The sequence below is a fragment of the Aquarana catesbeiana genome, linkage group LG06 (assembly GCF_042186555.1).
Source record: "Aquarana catesbeiana isolate 2022-GZ linkage group LG06, ASM4218655v1, whole genome shotgun sequence".
Classification (NCBI taxonomy): domain Eukaryota; kingdom Metazoa; phylum Chordata; class Amphibia; order Anura; family Ranidae; genus Aquarana; species Aquarana catesbeiana.
Genome location: NC_133329.1, coordinates 91795600 through 91817914, shown reverse-complemented (window position 1 = coordinate 91817914; position 22315 = coordinate 91795600). Strand labels below are relative to the sequence as shown.

Sequence of the window (22315 nt, the reverse complement as noted above, 5' to 3'; positions counted from 1 at the left end):
GCAGCATGAGGCAGGATCCTTCACTGGTAGGATCAACAGGTATCTGTGAGACTTTGCAGAGGTTGACTTCACTGGCAGGATCAAAGGGTATCTTTGAGACTTGGGTGGGACTCATGGAAATTTGTAGGTGCAGATGCATTTAAAATTGTACCCTTTTTGTTTTAATTATAGCTGTTAATAATTCTACTAATAATTCTTCTTTGAAACCTGACAGAGGTTCTAACCCTTCAATGTCTTATCTGAAGTGGAATTGGGCTTTAAAGAACCATCCAAATTCTAACTAAGCAGAAGGATAGATATGTAGGTAGATCTACCCACAAACACATACCTCTCAGGGACCATGGAAGCAAAACCCCTGCACCTGAGTTCCCAGCTTTGCCCACATTCTGCAGCATCATGTGGAGGTCTCATTTTCCCTTTTGGTTGAGAGTTCAGCAGATGGTCCGAAACTCCCATAACCCACCCCATTCCTCACTTGTGAGCATTCTCCAACTGCAGCTGACAGTGTAAACACAGATAAATGCCAAAGGATTGAACCTGCACTAACATTTCTTTGCTCCATTTTCCAAAAGGTTTGAAAAAAAGAAAATTAGGTCTGCAGAAACAAATCCAGTTATGCGTTGTCTTGCTCTAAAAGGCTCATCTTTTTTTAAAGATATGGAAGGAACACGTACTTCATCTATTTAACCCCAGCATTCTTAAGGGAGATAATTCATCAGCACTTAGGTGGTCCTTCACCAGATTATGAGGGGAGGTTAAGAACTTATTACAAAGCGTAAACACTGTTATAAGCCAAAATAATCAGTGGAGCATCCCACGGCCTGTTCATTGATATGGCTTCCATCATTACGTAATAACTTTAGTATGGACATGTTTTAATGGAGGCCTGAAGGTAAGGCCAGTTTAAGGCATAAATGGGCCCAACTCAATAATAAAATCACGGGGTCCACAGTTAGAAATAAAAGGGGCATTTGAATTCAAGATGTATGGTGAATCTGCTTTCCCAAAGAGTAGAACTAACCCAGTTTTATTGATACTGGTCTAATTTTCCTTTGAAGGTTTCCAGCACCAACCTTTACATTTTTATGGAGAATGTATCGTCTAGTTTGAAATTTTTAGAAGTTTTAGAAGCTTGCCTAGGCTTTAGGCTTCAATAGGATTAAAATAACAAATTATTATTATTCTAACAATATATATGACTGTGAGACAGTAGTTACCTCTCTACTTATTGAGCACTTACCTGCTGAGGAACTTACACAGGACTGGACTGCCAGCACTGGGGTCTGGTAACTGGCTGCTTAGGAGTGCAGTCTTCAACTGAGGTAGGCAGGGCAGGGATAGTGCCAAGTGTTCGCCCAGGGATCGCCTGAAGATGGGCAGAGAAGGCGATAGCTAGACAGATTGGGCTAGGGAGTTCCAGAGGAAGGCAGAGACTAGAGAAATCCTGGAGCAGTGGCAGGAGGTGACTAGGGAGCTAGAGAGCAGGAGGTCTCAGAAGAGAATTAATTGGGTGATCTTTTGAGACGAGGTTGGAGTCGTAGCATGAGGCAGAGCTGTGGATGGCTTTGTATTTTGTATTTCAAATTTTTTTTCTTTGGACGAGTGGAAGCCAGTAGAAGGCTTGGCAGAGAAGGGTGATGTTGCCACTGAAAGGTTGGCAACATGGATAATCTGGCAGCAGTATTCATGATAGACTGAAGGGGGTTAATTTGTGTAAAGGTAGGCCAACGAGGAGGGAGTTGAAAAAGTCCAGCAAGAGATAACAAGTGAATTATTCGCTTTTAGGTGTCAATTAGAAGGGGTGAATTTTGGAAATGTTATGGAGGTTAATACAGCAAGGTTTGAAATGTGATTAGATGTGGGGCTGAAAGGAGAGGTCAGAGTCTAGCACCCTGGCATGAGGGAAGGGACTGCTAGTTGTGCTAGTTGTTAGTAAATTAGTGATGCATGAGGAGACTAAAGGGGTGACCTGCGGAGTGGAGATAGATTTAGGTTTTGTCAGAAAAAATCTGGTATTGGAAGCCATGGAAGGTTAATAACTGACCCAAGGAGGAGTTGTAGACAGAGAATAGAAAGGGTCTGAGGGTAGAGCCTTGGGGGACCCCGAAGGAAAGAGGGAGAGGAGAGAAGGAGACAGAGTTGTAGGTGACACTGAAGGGTCAATGAAATAGGTAGGATGACAACCAGTAAAGAGCAGAGTCTTGGAGGGCAAGGGAGTGAAGAGGAGCAGGTGGTCAACTGTATCAAAGGAAGCGGAACGCTACGAAGGTATAAGTATTTAATGATAAAGGGTAATGCTTTCAGTAATGATTAGACTTTATATTGTGACATCTCAGGAATCCAGGAATCTATTCATGCACACTGAAAATAACTGAATGGCCCACGTTATGAGGTGAATAGTACCTTTTGGCATTCTTGTTTAAAGCCTCCCAGCTTGGTGGAGTGTTTCGGGAAAGGGTTAAGCATTGCACAACCTCCAGGGTCTGTCTAGTGCTAGATTAAGCAATGGAACACCATTTCCCCAGACCCACGGATTGTTACCCAGGTTTTAATAGATTGTGGGGGCAGGCGTGGGCTGCAGGTTTCATATATATATATATATATATATATATATGTCGACTGAGTTATGACTGTGGCTGCCAGCCCAGCGGTAACAAACACTTTGTAAATCAGGGACACCAAATTAGTAATAAAAGTGTGTTCCTACTGTGTGATTTCAGATATGTCAGCTTCCACATACTCCCAGATTCATTATGAGACGAAGGTAGTTCTTTTTTTTATAGCTTTACACAAGCTGGAATTACAAGTGCGCACTGGGCTGGCGTCTTGCTGGTCCTTTCTCGTGGCTGAAATGAGAAGCGGGGACCGGAGAGGAAAAGCTGGAGATGGAGAGTCCTGATGGCAGTGGGGAGTCGGCACTTAGCAGTCAAGCCTGACCTACTATGGTTAACCTGTTCTGGTCTAGCTACAAGACCTACTGGTAGGAGGCCAGCAATAATAACTTAGGGATGTATGCTTTTATAACTGCTATGAAACAACGCCACAATTCTGAGTGCAAATGCTCTGCTTTTAAAGAGAATGTTTAAGGCTACAGTGCCCATTTACATTCTATATACATGTCAAAAATATTTGTTTTTACATATTTTATTTTGTCAGGTCAATACGAAATATTACATAAGAATACTATGAATGCAAATACTATGTATTATTACATGTAGGTAGCAGGTGGAGCTTTAGGCCTCTTTACTTATATTTTCCATATGCCTGCTGTTTACAGAGCTCAACATCTTAAGCCAAAATGTAAGCAAATACAGTGCCTTGAAAAAGTATTCATAGCCCTTGAAATTTTCCACATTTTGTCACATTACAACCAAAAACGTACATATATTTTATTGGGATTTTATGTGATAGACCAATTAAAATTGGCACATAATTGTGAAGTGGAAGGAAAATAATAAATGGTTTTCAAAATTGTTTACAAATAAATATCTGAAAAGTATGGCATGCATTAGTATTCAGCCCCCTTTACTCCGATACCCCTAACTAAAATATAGTGGATCCAATCGCCATCAGAAGTAATCTAATTAGTAAATAAGAGTCCACCTGTGTGTAATTTAATCTCAGTATAAAAAAATACAGCTGTTCTGTGAAGCCCTCAGAGGTTTGTTAGTGAACAAACAGAATCATGAAGGCCAAGGAACACACCAGATAGGTTAGGGATAAAGTTGTGGATAAATTTAAAGCAGGATTAGGCTATAAAAAAATATCCCAAGCTTTGAACATGTCACAGGGCATTGTTCAATCCATCATCCGAAAATGGAAAGAGTATGGCACAACTGCAAACCTACCAAGACATGGCCGTCCACGTAAACTGACAGGCTGGGCAAGGAGAGTATTAATCAGAGAAGCAGCCAAGAGGCCCATGGTAACTCTGGAGGAGCTGCAGAGATCCACAGCTCAGGTGGGAGAATCTGTCCACAGGACAACTATTAGTCGTGCACTCCACAAATCTGGCCTTTATGGAAAAGTGGCAAGAAGAAAGCCATTGTTGAAAGTAAGCCATAAGAAGTCCCATTTGCAGTTTGCGAGAAGCCATGGGGGGGACACAGCAAACATGTGGAAGAAGGCGCTCTGGTCAGATGAGACCAAAACTGAACTTTTTGGCCTAAAAGCAAAATGCTATGTGTGGCAGAAAACTAACACTGCACCTCACCCTGAACACACCATCCCCACCGTGAAACATGGTGGTGGCAGCATCATGTTGTGGGGATGCTTTTCTTGAGCAGAGACAGGGAAGCTGGTCAGAGTTAAAGGGAAGATGGATGGAGCCAAATACAGGGCAATCTCAGAAGAAAACCTGTTAGAGTCTGCAAAAGACTTGAAACTGGGGTGGAGGTTCACCTTCCAGCAGGACAACGACCCTAAACATACAGCTAGAGATAATGGCTTGGAATGGTTTAAATCAAAGCATATTCATATGTTAGAATGGCCCAGTCAAAGTCCAGACCTAAATCCAATCTGTGGCAAGACTTGACAATTGCTGTTCACAGACATTCTGCATCCAATCTGACAAAGCTTGAGCTATTTTGCAAAGAAGAATGGGCAAAAATGTCACTCTCTAGATGTGCAAAGCTGGTAGAGACATCCCCAAAAAGACTTGCAGCTGTAATTGCAGTGAAAGGTGGTTCTTCAAAGTATTGACTCAGGGGGGCTGAATACAAATGTACCCCCCACTTTTCACATATTTATTTGTAAAAACTTTAAAAACCATTTATCATTTTCCCTCCACTTCACAATTATGTGCCACTTTGGGTTGGTCTAACACATAAAATTCCAATAAAATACATTTACGTTTTTGTTTGTAACATGACAAAATGTGGAAAATTTCAAGGGCTATGAATACATTTTCACTGTAGGTCAGAGCAAAGATATGCAGAGAAAGGCTCTTCTAAGTGCAGTATGTCAGCAATTCAATTAAAAGGCAATGGTTAAAAACACTTACAGGATTACAGAGTAAACAGGCTCATCAATGTATGAAGTCCTGAGATGGTCTTCCCTGTCACTGTGCCTGCGCCGCACTTCCCCCTGAGGAAGTGCAGCAGCCATCTTGCTCCTCCAGACCCTCGGTTCCTGCAGCTGCTGGTCGGCACAGTGACAGGGAAGATATACATACGTTGATGAGCCTATTTACTGTGTAATCCTGTAAGTTGTTTTTTAACTGGTGCCTTTTAATAAAATTGCTGCCATACTGCACTTAGAAGCAACTTTCTCTGCATATCTTTGTCTATCCAGAGCCAGCTTCTCTCCTGTAAGTGCTGCTCGAGTGCCTGTCAGCTTGCTATCCTGCTATCTTGAATGATCCTAAGGGTCGGTTCACACATGGGCAACACGACTTTAGCGCGACTTTGTACCGCGACTTCAACGCGGCTTCAGCGCGACTTTAGCGCGACTTTAGCGCGACTTCAGCGCGACTTCGGCAAATTACGAGGCGACTTGAAGTCGCCTCCATGACAGGCGACTTTGCCTGTGGCCAATCACCTCTCTGGGAGGGAGGGGGGGAGGGAGGGGTTTTCTCTGCAAAGTCGCTTGACTTTACAGAGAGATCCGACTTGCAGGCGACTTACATTGAGTTGAATGGGTACAAGTCGCCTACAAGTCGGATAGAAGTAGTACAGGAACCTTTTCTGAAGTCGGAGCGACTTCAGTAGTGTCAATTAAGACGCTCCCATTGCCTACCATGTTAATCTAAATACAAAGCGACTTGGGGCGACTTGGGGCGACTTGAGGGTGTACAAGTCGGATCCCAAGTCGCCCCAGTGTGAACCGACCCTAAATGTATATAGCACCTGGAGGACCCTTCTAGCAGAAGCGCTCCTAATTACCATTCTCCAAATAGGTCAGAGCAGTGACTCCTAAACCTTACTTTAGAGGGCTCCATACTAAGTTTCAACCACAGACAGGGTGACTGAAAGGAAAACGCTTCTGCTTCACCCAGTTTAGAAACTCCATAATCCTGCTATTAGTGCTGTCTATCACTTTGAAAATGCAGGGGTAGTAGGGGTTCTAGAGCCTAAGTGACCACAATATGTAGCTTAGGAGAAGTATCCAATTAAGAAGAAGTTAACAAAATGGAAAACTTTGGATGCAAAAAGTTCTCCTATGTAGAACCAGTAGTGCTGGGGTAGCAAAGTCATACCCTGTGGATGAGTGTGTCATGGTTATGCAGTAATGTGTGTCTGTCAGCTCACCTTTCCTTCTGTGTTCACCTTTAGAGGCCAGCCACCCTCACCTGACTGTTTAAATAATCTTCCGTCAGCAAAGCTCCACCATGGTGTCTAATTAGAAACACTATATTAACCTGGGCATTGCAAGCCAACCTAGCTGATCAACCATTGTGTGTTAGCTCTAGTGTGTACTTGCTGTGTTTCCTACATCTGATTCCAGCTACCGACCTTGGCCTGTTCTCGACTATCCCTGTCTGCTTGTGACCCTGACCTTTGGCGTGTTATGTTTATCCTTGTCTGCTAGTCGCCCCGACATTTGGCTTATCCCTTACTTTCCTTGTTGTCCCAGCCTGCTGCCTCCTACCTCTTCTCCTGTAGTCTACCGTGAGTGTAGACTACAGGAGAAGCGCAGCGCAGTCCATCCTCACCACTAGAGCCTCTGGTGAACACCTGCTGGCTCTTAGACTCCGCGCCCTGGGGAATTTATGCTCTAGCTCCCAGTGGGATTTGTCTGTGTTAGTGTTCCAGTAGACTTGCTTCCTGAACCTCCCAGGGTTCAATCCGCAGCAGTCAGTCCTAGGGTCCACTACCTTAGCGGTGCACCCCTGACTTCCACGGAGTGCATCTGTGACCTGATAGAGTGTCCAGGCCAGGGCTGCTGTATCAGCTCCTGCTGCTGAGACAGTGTCCCAAGTGTGACTAAAGGAGTCTGAGAGCAGAACAACAGAGCCTAAATGTGGTAGAAACAGACAGGAACACATTCCAGCTGCAAGTGGAATCTCAGCAACAGTGATAAATTGTCACCTTAGCTAGGATGCAGAGCATTGTCTCTTGCCAAATAAGCTGCTACAAACAAAAATGCATTATATCTAAATAAATAAATAAATACCTTGGTAACAAGGTGCAATTTTACCGTGATTTTGCCGCAATTTTGTACAGGTCAAAAGGTCACCAATGTAAAAAGCAGAAATCTGCCTAAAAAAAAAGTTCCAGAACTTGTTTGAGCTTCTGGCTTCAGGCGTTTTGAAGTGGAGATGTGAACCATCTCCATAGAGAATAATTGATTTTTTTTCCCCTCCAGCGTTTTGTAGCTTCAGGCTTCAAGCTACAAAACGCTCAGGTGTGAATGGGGCCTAAATTGAAACTAGGAATGTGGACTGACTCAAGCTCTCTGTTTAAAGTTGATTCTTAGACCCTTTTCACACTGGAGCGTTTTGCAGGCGCTATAGCGTTAAAAATAGCACCTGCAAACCGCCCTAAAACAGCTGCTCCATTCACTCCAGTATGAAAGCCCAAGGGCTTTCACACTGGAGCGGTGCGCTGGCAGGGCGTCAGAAAAAGTCCTGCCAGCAGCTTATTTGGAGCGGGGAAGGAGCAGTGAATTCACCGCTCCTCCACCGCTGCTCCCCATTGAAATCAATGGGGCAGCGCTGGGATACTGGCTGTGTTTTGCGGTCGGATTTAACCCCTTTTCGGCCGCTAGTGGGGGGTTAAAACCGCCCCGCGAGTGGCCGAAAAGTGCTGCTAAAACGACTGTAAAGCGCTGCTAAAAATAGGCCTGCTTTACCACTGACGCCGGTGGCGGCACAGTGTGAAAGGGTCTTTAATGTATATATATTTAATGCAGGCTCTATACTGTACATATATTTATACTAAGGCTGGTTTCACACTGGGGTGGTGCGTGCGTCGGCAGTAAAACGCTGTTATTTTTAACCCCTTTTCGATAGCGGGCGAAAAGGGGTTAAAACCGACCGCCAAGCGCCGCTGCAGCAGCGCTATGCTGGCGGTATTTGCTGCGCTGCCCCATTGATTTCAATGGGCAGAAGCGTTGAAGGAGCGGTGTATACACCGCTCCTTCACCGCTCCAAAGATGCTGCTAGCAGGACTTTTTTCAGGGTCCTGCCAACGCACCGCTCCAGTGTGAAAGCCCTCGGGGCTTTCACACTGGAGACACGGCAGCGGCTGTTTCAGGTCAGTTTGCAGGCACTATTTTTAGCGCAATAGCTCCTGCAAAACGACCCAGTGTAAAAGGGATCTAAATTAATTGAGTGGCTCAGTCTGTTTCAATTAGAGAGAGAGGGGAAAACAAATGATGGGCTTTGTTTAGAACAACCAAAGTGCTCTGTGTATCCTATGTCATGGGTGCACACTCTATTAAATGTTTATTTGTAAAACAAAGAAAAAAACAGATATAAAACAGTTGAAAAGCATATGAATTAAAATAAAATGAATAAAATTGAACCCTTTTTAGGCCCTATTCACACGAGCGTAATGCAGGCCATACATGGGTCGAATTTCGAAAGAATTTATCTAAGAATTTTTGTTCGAATTTTGCACCATTAGTGGGCTGCAGCAACAGCCGATTTTCAAGTGGCCATAGAAATTGAGTAAACGGGCATGTTGGAAATTTTTTGAAAAATGAACAATCTTCTAATCAATGATGGTAGAATCGTGCGAATGTAATCGAAAAAAGAAATGCGCATGAGTGCCAGAAAAGAAGATTCCCGGAAAGAAAAGAAGATTCCCAGCCACGAAAATTCTTTTCTGTAGCAACATGAGGTGAAATTGAAGGCTTGGTTGGTCGAATTTTGAATTCAATGGTGGCATCATCAGATCACAAAATTTCTGATTTTCAAAAGAAAATTCTTTCAAAATTTGACCCATGTATGGCCAGCCTAATGGTGGCTATATACTAGATATAAAATCATTCAAAAATTCGTCATTTCAACAGTTTGTTCGTTTATCGTCTAGTTAATGGGCACAGATCAAAAATCGGTTGTGACGTTTTTCCTTTTCTAAGGAAAAGTTTGGAAAACTTCGGCTGAACGGACGATAAATTAAAAGGTTAATGTGTTTCTCGCCCGAACAGTTTGCACTGGGCTTATGTGACAAAGCAAACAAAAAATTGATTCGTTTATGTCAGTTGAACGATTTATCGATCACATTTCGGTCATTACATGATGGCAAAATCGTTTGCTCTCATGACCATGTGTTTGTTTTTCGAAAACTCGTTTGAACGATTTTTCGACAGGTGTATGGCTAGCATAAGGGTTGCACACTGCCCAGATCAGCATATTTCTGTGGTGAGTATGGTCTGGTGTTTGCAATCAGCTGCAGCCCCTCAGTCTGTAAAAAAAAAAAAAATCAATGACAGGCTCCACAGCTGTTTTGCACATAGAGCGATCACCTACAGTTAGCGACAGATGAGTGGCTATAGATGCAAATGGTTCACACACAGGGACGCTCATTTGTCCCAGTTACAAGCAAACAGTCGCTGAACGCAAACACCTAGCTTCTGACATACTCTGATCTGGGCGGTGTATCTTAGTAATGGTAACCATGCCTGACACAGCAGAAGACCTGGGTCTTTTAGGCCCCTTTCACACGATCGGACCGTTCAGGTCCGCCTGTCAGTTTTGACGGCAGACCTGAACGGGCGATCCATGTTAGCCTATGGAGCGTCGGATGTCAGCGGAGACATGTCCGCTGACATCCGACCCCGTCCGATCCGCTAAAAGCAGACGGATGGCTCTATGTCCAGATCCGTCGCTGGCGGATCGGATGAGATCTGACGAAAACGGACACGCTGTTCGTTTTCGTCCGATCCCTCCATAGGCGGCAGCGGCGCCTGACAAGCCCCTCCCCGCTCAGTGAGCAGAGAGGGACCTGTCATCCGCCGGCTCAGCGGAGATCAACGGACAGATCTCCCGCTGAGCCGGCGGACCGAGGCGGGCTCCGTAGAAACGGAGTCCGCCTCATGTGAAAGGGGCCTAAAGCTGCACCCCACTATAAAAACAATTAATGTATCATATTTATCTGCGTATAACACGCACATTCATTTTATGAGGGAAGTTTCAGGAAAAAAACTTTAAATTTTAAATAAGGAACTTTGAAGCAAAATAAGGGTCAGTGCCCATCTGCAGCCTCACCATTGCCATCAATGCGGCCTGATCAATGCCCATCTGCAGCCTCACAAGTGCCATCAATGCAGCCTCATCAGTCCACTTCAATGCAGCCTCACCATTGCCATCAACGCAGAAGCCTCACCATTGCCATTAATGCAGCAGCCTCATTATTGCCATCAATGCAGCAGCCTCACTATTGCCATCAGTGCAGCAGGCTCACCATTGCCATCAGTGCAGCCTGATCGATGTCCATCTGTAGCCTAGAGGGGACAGGGAGGGGGGCGGGACGAGCGACGACAGATTACATACAGTGAGAATCTCCTATGATAGGCAGAACAGTGGTCCAACGGCGGCCCAGAAGATGGGACTTTCTATTAAAGAGGCCGCCATGTAAACAGGAGATTCTCACTGTTGTAATCTGACGGCACTCGTCCCGCCCCCTCCCTGTCCCCTCCGAGGCAGCTAAAATTGAAGTATTGGCGTATAACACGCACACGCTATTTGCACCTGATTTTCATGGTGAAAAAGTGAGTGTTATACACCAATAAATACAGTAGTTAAATATTTATTAAAAAAAAAAAAGAAAGCAGTATTTTTAAATTCAGCTAGTGTGCGTACCAGAAATGTAATTGCTTTCAGTCTCGGTAATTCCCCTGCACAGCAGCACTTGAACTGGGAGAGGGAGAGGCAGGGCTGAGATCCAGTCTGGTATCCTGAATGTGCATGTAGTGACAAGGAAAGCATTCTGACAATAGAGAGAGCAGAGAGATGACTCCATCAGCCTTCTGCTGCTCCTTTAATGTCAGATAACATGCTGCATCACTAGGCTGGCTGAGCTATGTGGCAGAACCGTTTAAATACAATCCTTTTAACAGGCAAAACAGCCCTCTTATAAGTATTTCAACTTTGTTTTGAGCTCTTTTTCTGGAGTTCAACTTTAAGAAATACAGATCAGCACTAGAAATGTACCATATACTGTATATGTATACATACATCTATTTTCTGGGTGGTATATTGCTTTGAATAGGAGGCAGCAGCTGCAGACAATCATAGATAGATTTTTAAACACTGTCTTTAGTGAAGGTAGAGATGATTTTATGGTGATAGATTTTGCCAGAAGCTGTTACTGCTGGCATTAAGCTCAGTTGGAAGAGATGCGTCCCTCTTGGGCCGCATACATATTTGGCCGGCACCGTCCCAAGAATAAAAAAAAAATCCCTTAACATGTGTTTACCTTTAGCGGCAGCCAGGAACATGAAATCCAGAATCACGAGAGAGAAAATAGAGACGGAAAAGGAAAATATAGGAGCATGTCTGCATTTTCCATCGCTGCACAAAATAACTGGGCGCCTCGGTTTTCGGTGGCCAAACTCCTTGAAATACATTGAAGTGTATGTAAAGATTTGAATGTGAATTATCAATAAAAGGGCCAGTATATAACATTTGTTTTACTCATTTATGCAGTGGTTATGGTGCTTTACAGGGAACGCTACCATATACATTAGACCTGGCCCCCACCCCAAAGCAGCAAACAGTTTAATGCCCCCTATTACAGGGAGCCTAGGTGGAAGCTTGTTTACCATCAGTATGGTCTTGGAATGTGCAAGTAAACCAGAACACCTGGAAGAAGCCCAATGTTGCAAGGCAAGAGTACTACCTGCTTATGCTTCCCAAATGTATTTATAGAAAAAGCTATTTTTTTCCATGAGTTGTAGAAGCTTCAGGAGTCTACTAGAACTAGAAGTGAGAAAATGTCTAAACAGGTCATTTTCGTGATACCTGTTCAAAGATAGAGGGCTTCATTGGCCAATAGTGCAGAACAGGAGGTAATAACAGATTCTTTACCAGGCATGTATGTACCTCAACCAGGTATGTGGTAGTAGTAGTGGCATTTTTGACACCTTAGTTTTAGGTTGGGTTCACTTTAAAGCAGTGGTCATCAACCCTGTCCTCAGGGCCCACTAACAGGCCAGGTTGTATGTATTAACTTGGGGAGATGCAGACAAGAATACTGCAATCACTGAGCAGCAAATGATATCACCTGTGATGTATTTCAATTATCTTGCAAACCTGGCCTGTTAGTGGGCCCTGAGGACAGGGTTGATGACCACTGCTTTAAAGCCGAAATATACCTTCAGCTTTAATATCCTGGTCAAAATCATGGTGGATTAAAGTCATTGTAAAGTCTTAAATGTTTTTTTTTTTAATAACAAAGAGGTTTATACCGGCAAACAAACCTCCCCCTCACTCGCACCAAGATGGGAGACAGACAGGAAGGCAGCCTTACCTAAGGACTACGATCCGGGGTAGGGCTGCTGCTCCAGCTTGCCGAGGGAAGAGCTGGGGCTTCTCCTCCTGGCAACAGGAAGTGAGTCCTATTACTCCCTGGTCAATCGGTCTCAGGACCCGCTTACTGATTGGCTGGGAGGAGAATCAGGAAGACAATAGCGAATATTAATTTGCTATTGTCACACAACTGTTTGGGCTCAGGGCACAGTGCTCTGCTCCCTGAGCCCATCCTTTTTTGAAGCCAATTAGAGCTCAGGTTCTAATCATGTGCTTAAAAAAAACCCCATTGGAATCAATGCGTCCGGCGGACTGCATGGAGATTAGGGGCAGGGTGCATGGATTAGGAAATGGCAGCGTCCCTGCGCCCCTTATGGATGGGCCACCACTGGTTAATACTTACCTGTTCTGTGCAGTGGATACTCCTCTTCTCAGGTCCCCCACCGGTGCACCTGACTCCTTCTCTGCTTGGTGTATCACCATAGGAAGCCACAAAGACAGTAAGGCTCGGCAAGGCACAGTCCTGCCCCCCACATCACAGGATTTGACTGATAGCAGCAGAAACCAATGGCTCCCATTGCTCCCAGCAAAACTGAGATCAGGGAAACTCGCTCGCTGCTGGTACCATGTGACTGCTGTGACCAATCACAGCAGGTAACATGACAGTTGTAAACAATGGATGGCTTTCTTTCATGCCTTCCATTGTGTACAATTGTGTTGCTAGCTGTGATTAATTAGTGTGATCACATGGTAGACAGGGCCAATCACAGCCCATTCGTACCAAGTGATTAGCTCTGGCCAATCACAGCTAATCAAAACAAAACAAACGGAATGAATCAGTTTCATTCAGTAAAATGCTTGCTTATAGCAATTAAATACACTGCTATAAGCAACCATAATGTGTAAAAAAAAAAAATCCTGGTCACTTCCCCAGAGTAGTACAATGTTACTGTGGTAACATTATATTGCTCTGGTCACAGTGTAAAAAATAAAATTGCAATAAAAAAAACAAAAGTAATACGAAAAAAAAAAAATTTAAACAAATAAACAATTTTTTATTTTTTCGTGTTGTCACCAGTCAGGGTCCCTGATCACCGCCACACCAGTTTTATGATGACGCTGAACTGCACTGATGACAGTATGTAAAAAAAAAAAAAATTTTTACTTTTTTTTTTTAATCTCTTCATTTTCCAATAAATTATGAAAAAAAATTACAACTTCAAAAAACTCACCATGCCTCTTACTAAATACCTTGAACTTTATACTTTCTAAAAAAGGGTACTGTCCTGGCGGTTTTGGGCCTCAAGAAACGAGATAGGCCGTCAGTACATCAGGATTTATAGATTTGTAGATATATATCATAGTTTGTGGACTCTAAAACTTTCTTACAGACTAAATAATATACAGTGATCTGGGATTTAGTTTGAAGAACAATTATTTAATTGCAAAAATTTATAACAGAAACGAAAAAATCTAGTGGTGATTAACCACTTGCCGACCGCTGCACGCCGATATAAGTCGGCACAATGGCAGCGGTGGGCAAATGGCCGTACCTGTACATCCCCTTTAATTGGCGGGGCTAGCGGGCACGCACCTAAACTGCACCTTGAGATTTCTCACTTTGAATATATGAACTGATTCTGATTTTGATTTATTCACATTTAATCTTATCATTTTTGTTTTTTTTATATCTCACTTTGCACTTTCACTATGCATTTGAACACTTATTAAAGTGGATGTAAACCCTCTCCTATACCCAGTAAAGTGAACAGCATCAGATGATACACAGAGATGAAACACATCTCCCTACATAAGTTTTACATGTATATCTTTCTGTCTATCTGTCTTTCCCTTTCTATATTCTTCAGATCATGTTAGAATTGTTACTTCCTCATTCAGCACTGGGAGTGTAGTCTTGGCTTACACTGGGAGACAGCTGATTGGAGGAAAGGCACCCCCCCCCCCTCCACATAGGCAGAGACCTGCAGAGCTATGCTGTGACAAGACAAGCTCTCTGCTAAACTATTTATAGCAACCTCCCCCTACACAAACTTCAGGCTGCTTTTATCTCCCGTCTTGTAGAACCTGCCAGAAGTTATCATGCTGATAACAGAAAAACAAAAGAGCAGAAACACAGGGAACTCAGTGCTTTGGAGAGAGATAAAAAAAACCACTACATATATATGTGCCCAGCTTAAATTTCATGAATCGTGTTTACATCCACTTTAAGTATTTTTAATATTGCATATATGAATATTGGTAATTTATAAACATTTGTCACTTTTTATTGTATTTTTGCACATTACTTGAGATATTATATAATTTGAGATATTGTATTTCACTTTGATAAATATTCACTTGTTGGAGTGAGTGATATTTAACCACTTGCCGACCGATGCACGGCGATATATATGTCGGCACAATGGCAGCAGTGGGCAAATGGGCATACCTGTACGTCCCCTTTAATTGGCGGGGCTAGCAGGCGCGTGCCCGCCGTGTACATCGTGACCGTGCCCGCGGGACCGGCGGACTCGATGTGCGCCGGTCTCTCAGCGATCGTGTCACGGAGCCGCAGAACATTGAAGTGCCTATGTAAACAAGGCATTTCCCCGTTCTGCCTTGTGTCATGACAGAGATCACTGCTCCCTGTCTCTGGGAGCAGTGATCGCTGTCATGTGAGTTGAAGCCCATCCCCCCTACAGTTAGAATCACTCCCTAGGACACACTTAACCCCTTGATCGCCCCCTAGTGGTTAACACCTTCCTTGCCAGTGTCATTTACACAGGTGGTCCTGGTGGTATCCCTGGTGGTCCTGGCTAGGCATCCATGCAGGGGGGAGGGCTGTGCTGATAATCAGTGCAAACCCCCCCCCGTCAGGAGAGCAGCCGATTGGCTCTCCTCTACTCGCGTCTGTCAGACACGAGTGAGGAAAAGCCGATACACGGCTTTTCCTGTTTACACTGTGATCAGCCGTGATTCAACACAGTTGATCACGTGGTAGAAAGCCTCCGTCAGAGACTCTCTACCGAGATCGGTGTTGCGGTGTGTCAGGCTGTTATCCTGAATGACCTAATATGGCGTCCAGTCAGGATAACGGAACCACTGCCCGGCCGTCATTCTGCTATAGGCCGGGCGGGAAGTGGTTAAGGAGCAGGCTTCCTATGGTCACGGACCATTCTTTAACTCTCAAAAAAGAAGGGGGAAGCTGCTCGCCATATAAAAACCTTCAATCCTGTTTATTTAGGTGTCCTTTTATGAAAGTGCGGTAAAATACCGCTTTTCTGTTCTCAGGCATTCTCAGAGGAGATCGCTCTCCTCTGAGTGCCTGTTTATGAAAGTGTGTAGATCGCTTCTCATGTTGAGTTGAGGAGCGATCTACAAACGCCGGGAACTCCTGAGAATGGCTCCTCTCACTGTAATCTCGTGTGATATAGCGGGATTACAGTATGAGGAACCATAAAATACAAAAGTTTAACACAAATCAGCACACATTATTCCCCAACATATTAATAAAATAATAAAGATAAATTCCCCCTACACAATATACATTAACCTAATTATAAAAAAAACATTGTTTTTATCAATATTTAAAGATCATACATGTCCCTATTTAAATGTGAATGGTGTATAGTAAATTAATGTAATGCACATATGTAATGCAGCTATACACCATTCATATAAATGCAAAATACATTTATAATCATTAAAAAAATAATTTTAATAAAGTATACAAGTATAAATATTTATTAATAAATTAAAATAAAATATATTTCATTATAGATAAACATAAAAATTGATAAACTGGTGCGATGCGAGAACACTGCGAATCCACTGCGGGTTCCCGCATCGCACCGACTCGCATGTCAGTTCACACTGCCATATGCGAATCGCTGGGGAGTGTCAATACATTGTTAAGGACACCCCCAGATCAGCTTGCATATCGCACTGCGAACTGACAGTTCGGACATGAATCGGATCGCATATGTGTGAACACACATGCGATCCGATTCTGGTCCGAACAGAAAAAAAGGGTCCTGTGCGTGTTTGCACCGAATGCGGTGCAATATCAGCCATACTATCTGTACAGCTGATATCGCACCGCACAGACATCGCATGTAATGTGAATGGCAGTGTGCTGCAAATAACATGCGATGCCTGTGCGATGTCCGGCATCGCACAAGTGTGAACTGGGCCTAAAAGTTAACACCCCCAAATCAGTTCGCATATCGCAGTGCGATCTGCAAACTCGGACAGTAATCGAATCGCATGGGTGTGAACACCCATGCAATCCGATTCTGCTGTGGACCAAAAAAAGGGTCCTGTAAGAGTTTGGTCCGAGGGCAATGCAAATTTAGCAATACTATCTGTATGGCTGAAATCGCATCGCACAGAGATCGGATGTGATTTTGCACTGCGGTGCAAATCACATCCGATCTCGGACACCGCAGCAGTGGGAACTGGCCCTAAATCATATTGCATTTGCACCAAAATGGTACAGGACCCTTTATTTGGTCCGCACTGGAATCGGATCGCATGGGTGTGAACACCCATGCGATCCGATTCCTGCACCATTACATAGTTCGCACTGCGATCTGTGAAATGATCTGGGGGTGTCATTAACTTTACATTGACACCCGCAGTGGTGCGCAGATGTCAATGTAGGTGCGATGTGAAAACCCGCACAGGAATCACGCTGGTTCACGCATCGCACAAGTGTGAACCCAGCCAGAGACGTGAACATCTAAAAAAAAATATATATTTATCTATATATAGATACATATATATATATATATATATATGTATCTATATATATGTATATATATAGATGTATATTTATATATATATATATATATATATATATATATATATATATATATATATATATATGTATGTATGTATGTATATATATATATATATACACACATATATATATATATATGTATATATATATATATATATATATATATATATACATATATATATATATATATACACATATATATATATATATACATATATATATATATATATATATACATATATATATATATATACACTATAAATTCCTATCCTGCTGGTTTTGGGGTGTGTAATGGTGGGGAAGGTGTGCTCTGACTGTTTGGTGAAAGAAAGAAGTCAAAAGACTTCTTTCTTTCTCCAGAATATCAGCCAGTTTCAGGCTTCTCACTCAGATTCTCCACTTCTGAAATGGTGAATCAGAAAGTGAGAATTCTGTCACAGATCGCCAGTGAGGTGTGGAGATCGCACCTTCATAAACTGGCCGTTTCTGTGAATTCTCACTGTGCTGAGATAATCAGCGGAGAACATGTTCTCCGCTGATTATCTCAGTTTCATAAACTGGTAAAGCGCTGAGATCAGCGGTGAGACTCGGGATCGCCGCTGATCTCAGTTTCATAAAAGGACACCTATGGCTCTCTAAAAAACTGATATTTCCTCCTGGTTTTTATATGATGAGTGGCTTCCCTCCTTTCTATTTGAAAGTTGGAGTTTGGAGCTGAAAGCTTTTATGTTAGGTGCACTACCCATAAGATGCTCTTTTCAAATTATTGACAGATTGACTGATCATTGCCAGCACTGACCTCTATCTCATTGCTTAAGCACCCATTAAGGTACTTTGCTCTGGTTGTTTGACTCCCTCGTAACAGAGCCTTGAATTGACCTATACTACAATCTTACACCTTGTACTTTGCCTTTGTTTGTCTCACCTGGTGGTTGCAACCAGTAAGCATGTGGTTTGGAGGTGCCTTTTCCATAAGCTCCAACTACACCATCAGTAGCTCCAGAGAATACCTTTTACCCATGTGTTAACATTCTTGGTGGGACACTTTTACCATCCTACAGGTACTCTGTTACTCTCTTACTCTGTTTGCATGGGTCCAGTGTACAGCTGAGGGATCCTACATCCTTACATCCCTGAATTCAGGACTAAGCCATGCCAACTGTCTTAGCCCAATCCAATAAAAGAGCCCGTATTGCTTACTGTAGCAAGTTCACTTTACCAATCCAGCCTTCTGAGAATACTGAACATAAAATGGAACTTTAGTCAAAAAATTATGTCCTGCTAGATCACTTCAGGCTGGCACTTTTTGCAGGTATAGTTATGTAAAACATAAAAAATAAGTGACTATATAGTGCTGTTTAAAACCCAGTAATACATTGTCTCATCCTGCTCTGCACATACTCAGATGCTCTCTATTTTTTGGCACTGTGCCAAATTTGTAGAGGCCGATCTGCTGACAACCTAAAGATTTACTGCTGTTCAAGGGCTCTGGGCTTCAACAAAATGGTGGCCTCCAGTAAGAAGAAACAGGAGCAATGCTGGAGGCAATTTAGAGCACACAGTAATTTTGGTAGCATACTTATTAATGTGGAATGTATTTTCCTTGTCAAAGAACAAGTTGTTATGGGTAAAGTTCTGCTTTATATAATTCAAGGCATTGTCAGAACCAGAATCATTAAACTGCAATATAATGTGTGATTTGACTATTTTCATCTCACCTACGTCAAACTTTACACTTGTGCAGTGCATAAAGTACTGAAGAAACCAATAACAAAAAGTAGCATTGAAAAATCTTTGCCACACCTGGGTTAATAGCTTAAAGAGGTCCGGGGCTCTTCCCTGTGCCCTCTAACATAGTGGAGAAAGGAGGAACGAAGGACAACTGGGTCTCTTAAACTTCCTCACTTAATTCCTAAAGCCTGAAACAAACAGCTGAACTTGCTTGGGGTATCTGAAATTAGGGAAAGAGCCTGAAGCGACAACACAAAAATATTTTCCAGTGCAGCTCTGTAAAAGTGTTTCTCTCCTTTGCTATTAGGTCTGGGGAATGTCACCTTTCTTGGCCTGGAATACCCAGAATTCCACTGGTAATGCCAACCATCTTCAACATCGCCACAGAACACACCGTTCCACTCTCAACACAAACAAGTACAACCAAAACTTAAAACAAAAACAGACTTTAAGCGTATCTAAAAGAGATAGAGACTTACAATAACATAATATAAACACCGATCAGCTATAACATGGCTGATGACAGGTAAAGTGAATAACAATGGTTATCTCATTACAAGGGTATCTGAAAATGAGTGGGATATATTAGGCAGCAAGTGGACATGTTGTCCCTGAAGTCAATGTGTAGAAAGCAGAAACAATTGGCAAGCATAAGGATTTGAGCAACTTTGACAAGGGCCAAATTGTAGTGGCTAGACGACTGGGTTCATAGCAAGTCCAAAACTGTAGCTCTTGTGGAATGTTCCCGGTCTGCAGTGGTCAGGACCAACCAAAAGTGGTCAAAGGAAGGAGAACCGGCAAACCGGTGACAGGGTCATGAGCAGCTAAGGCTCAGTGCACAGTGCATTGCAATTTGTTGTACATGAGGTTGCCTAGCGACAGACTGGTCAGGGTGTCCATGTCCCAATATTAGCACTTCAGAGGTTCTAGGTGGACATATCACAGATAGTTCACAGAAGCACAATTGTTTAAAAAATGCACACAAATAAAAACTTTAAGTGTTCCCGTGTTTTTTTTTTTTTTTTAATCATCCTTTCAGTACTCTGCATGATTTTTTAGTGTAGAGGTTACCTAGAGTTGTGCTTCAATATTGGTTTCTCTCTTTGAGATTTAAGCTATATAGTACCTGCCGAAGGCTCCATATGTGTTGACAATCCGTAGAGGGTTGAATGACGTGTTCATAAGTTGTCTGGAGCTCATCAGGTTCACAACAACAGGGATACTGAGGTAGGCAATGAGGACTCCCAGAGACACATGTAGAATCTGGCGGATGTATGAACCTAAGTGAAAATGGGTTGGTTAGCTGAGCTTTCCAAAAATGTAACTTACAATTTTCAAAAGTATTATGCCAAACTCAATGGCTGTTCTGGTTGAGGAGCCTAAAACCAGAACTTTATTTCCGTATAGTCAACGCTGGCCGGTGTAAGCTAGGACGGCAGGTCTTCCAGGAGTGGCACAAATCTTCCTACACATCATGATGCAGTAACACAATCCTGTGTATAATAAAAGGTTCTAGGCTGCCGCCCTGCCTGCCAAAGCAATATGTCCATGTCCTCATTGTTACATAATTAGTCAGGCTGAAGAAAGACACGTCTATTGAGTTCAGCTAAAGAACACAAATAAAATAACCTGCATCCTCAAAAAAACCATAAACCTCTATTTGATCCAGAGGAAAGTGAGATACCCCTTATTAAACATGATCCTATTTTCTTTATCTCTCCTGATCCTCTAATGCCGCGTACACACGGTCGGACTTTTCGTCTACAAAAGTCCAACGGACGCCGACGGACTAAAGCTGGCTGGTAATCCGATCGTGTGTGGGCTTCTCCGGACTTTCAGCAGACTTTTTCAGCCTCAAATCCGACGGACTTTAGATTTGAAACATGCTTCAAATCTTTACGTCGTAACTACGACGGACCCCGAAATCCGCTCGTCTGTGTGCTAGTCCGACGGACAAAAACCCATGCTAGGGCAGCTATTGGCTACTGGCTATGAACTTCCTTATTTTAGTCCGGTGTACGTCATCACGTACGAATCCGTCGGACTTTTGTGTGGTCGTGTGTAGGCAAGTCCGTTCGTTAGAAAGTCTGCTGCAAGTCCGCCGAAAGTCCGCCAGAAGTCTGTCGGACAGGCTGTCGGACTTTTGTAGACGAAAAGTCCGACCGTGTGTACGCGGCATTAGAAACCCCCTGATTCAACAATTTAAGATGGTTATATTTTGTTTATGTAGAAACACATCTAACCTTATTTGAAACCTTTTTTTCTGGGCCAGAACCAGATCCTGCAGAGGACTGTTCCACACCTTCGCAGCTTTTATTGTACCTTACAAAGGTTAAACATACCTTTCTCAAGAAAAAAAAAATCAGCCTTGTCCTCCGCACCGGTGTTCAATGCATCCCAGTGCCGGCAACATCATTCATGTCAACTGGGATGCAGAGGCTGCACAGACACTGCTGTTGCTCCCACTCTGACAGCCATGAGGGTGCATGTCCCCAAACGCACGCTGTCTGCATTCAGGGATGGGCACCCACACTGATGTCAAATTGGGAGCAATGGCTGTGTCTGTGCAGCTGCTGCATCCCAAACGACATGAATGGGTACTGCCTGCACAAAACACCTGTGCATCCCCTTGTTGGCAAACACTGCCCTTGCAAGGGTGTATGCTCCACTACGCCCGTGTAAAAGAGGCCTAATCCTGCAATGTGCATGTATTTGTACTTCTAGTTTGCCCACTCTGGGTTTGTACACTTAGAACTAAACTGCTAGCAAAGTGGCAAAGTAGGATGACAGCATGTTGTAGTCTTCTAATTGTCAGATGTCTGACGAAGGGGCACTGCGCGGCTCCGAAACATTGCACTTATCTCTGTGATGTGATCTCTCTACTATAAAGAAACCTTTGGACAGTGATTGTTGATCCATGGTGTGCTGGCGACTATGTACAGATGCAGGTGTAAGACACAGAGGGGGCAAACTGCCTTTTCAACAACTGCACTCTCAGCATCGCTGTGCCCTGTGTTACGCTGTTGTATCTTTGCCGTTAAAGATGAATGAAGGTCCGGCAACATGGTATAACATGCGCATTAAACTGATGCTACTCTATTGCAGATCCATCAAGACAAGGGGGAATTCAATATACAAAAAAGGTTAACACATTTCAGACCTGTACTGGGTCTTACTCGGAAGTTACAGGGCTGAAACGCGTCAACCTTTTTTTGTACATTGGATTTCCTCTTGCCTTGCTGGATCTGCAATATGAATTCTATGAGCATAGTATAAAGTAACATGAATTCTATGAGCATGGTATAAAGTAACATGAATTCTATGAGCATGGTATACTGTATTGCTGGACCTTTATTCATCTTTAACAT

General features: G+C 43.2%; 1 protein-coding gene across 2 annotated transcripts in view; it reads right to left on the bottom strand.

Annotated features, from left to right (window-relative positions):
• Nucleotides 1–22315, bottom strand: part of LMF1 (lipase maturation factor 1) — a 577865-nt gene that overhangs the window by 43859 nt on the left and 511691 nt on the right. For both annotated transcript variants that reach the window (XM_073636425.1, XM_073636424.1), the window contains one exon: nucleotides 20074–20227. In XM_073636425.1, coding sequence (XP_073492526.1) covers nucleotides 20074–20227 — 154 coding nt within the window. The remainder of the gene's footprint in view (nucleotides 1–20073; nucleotides 20228–22315) is intronic.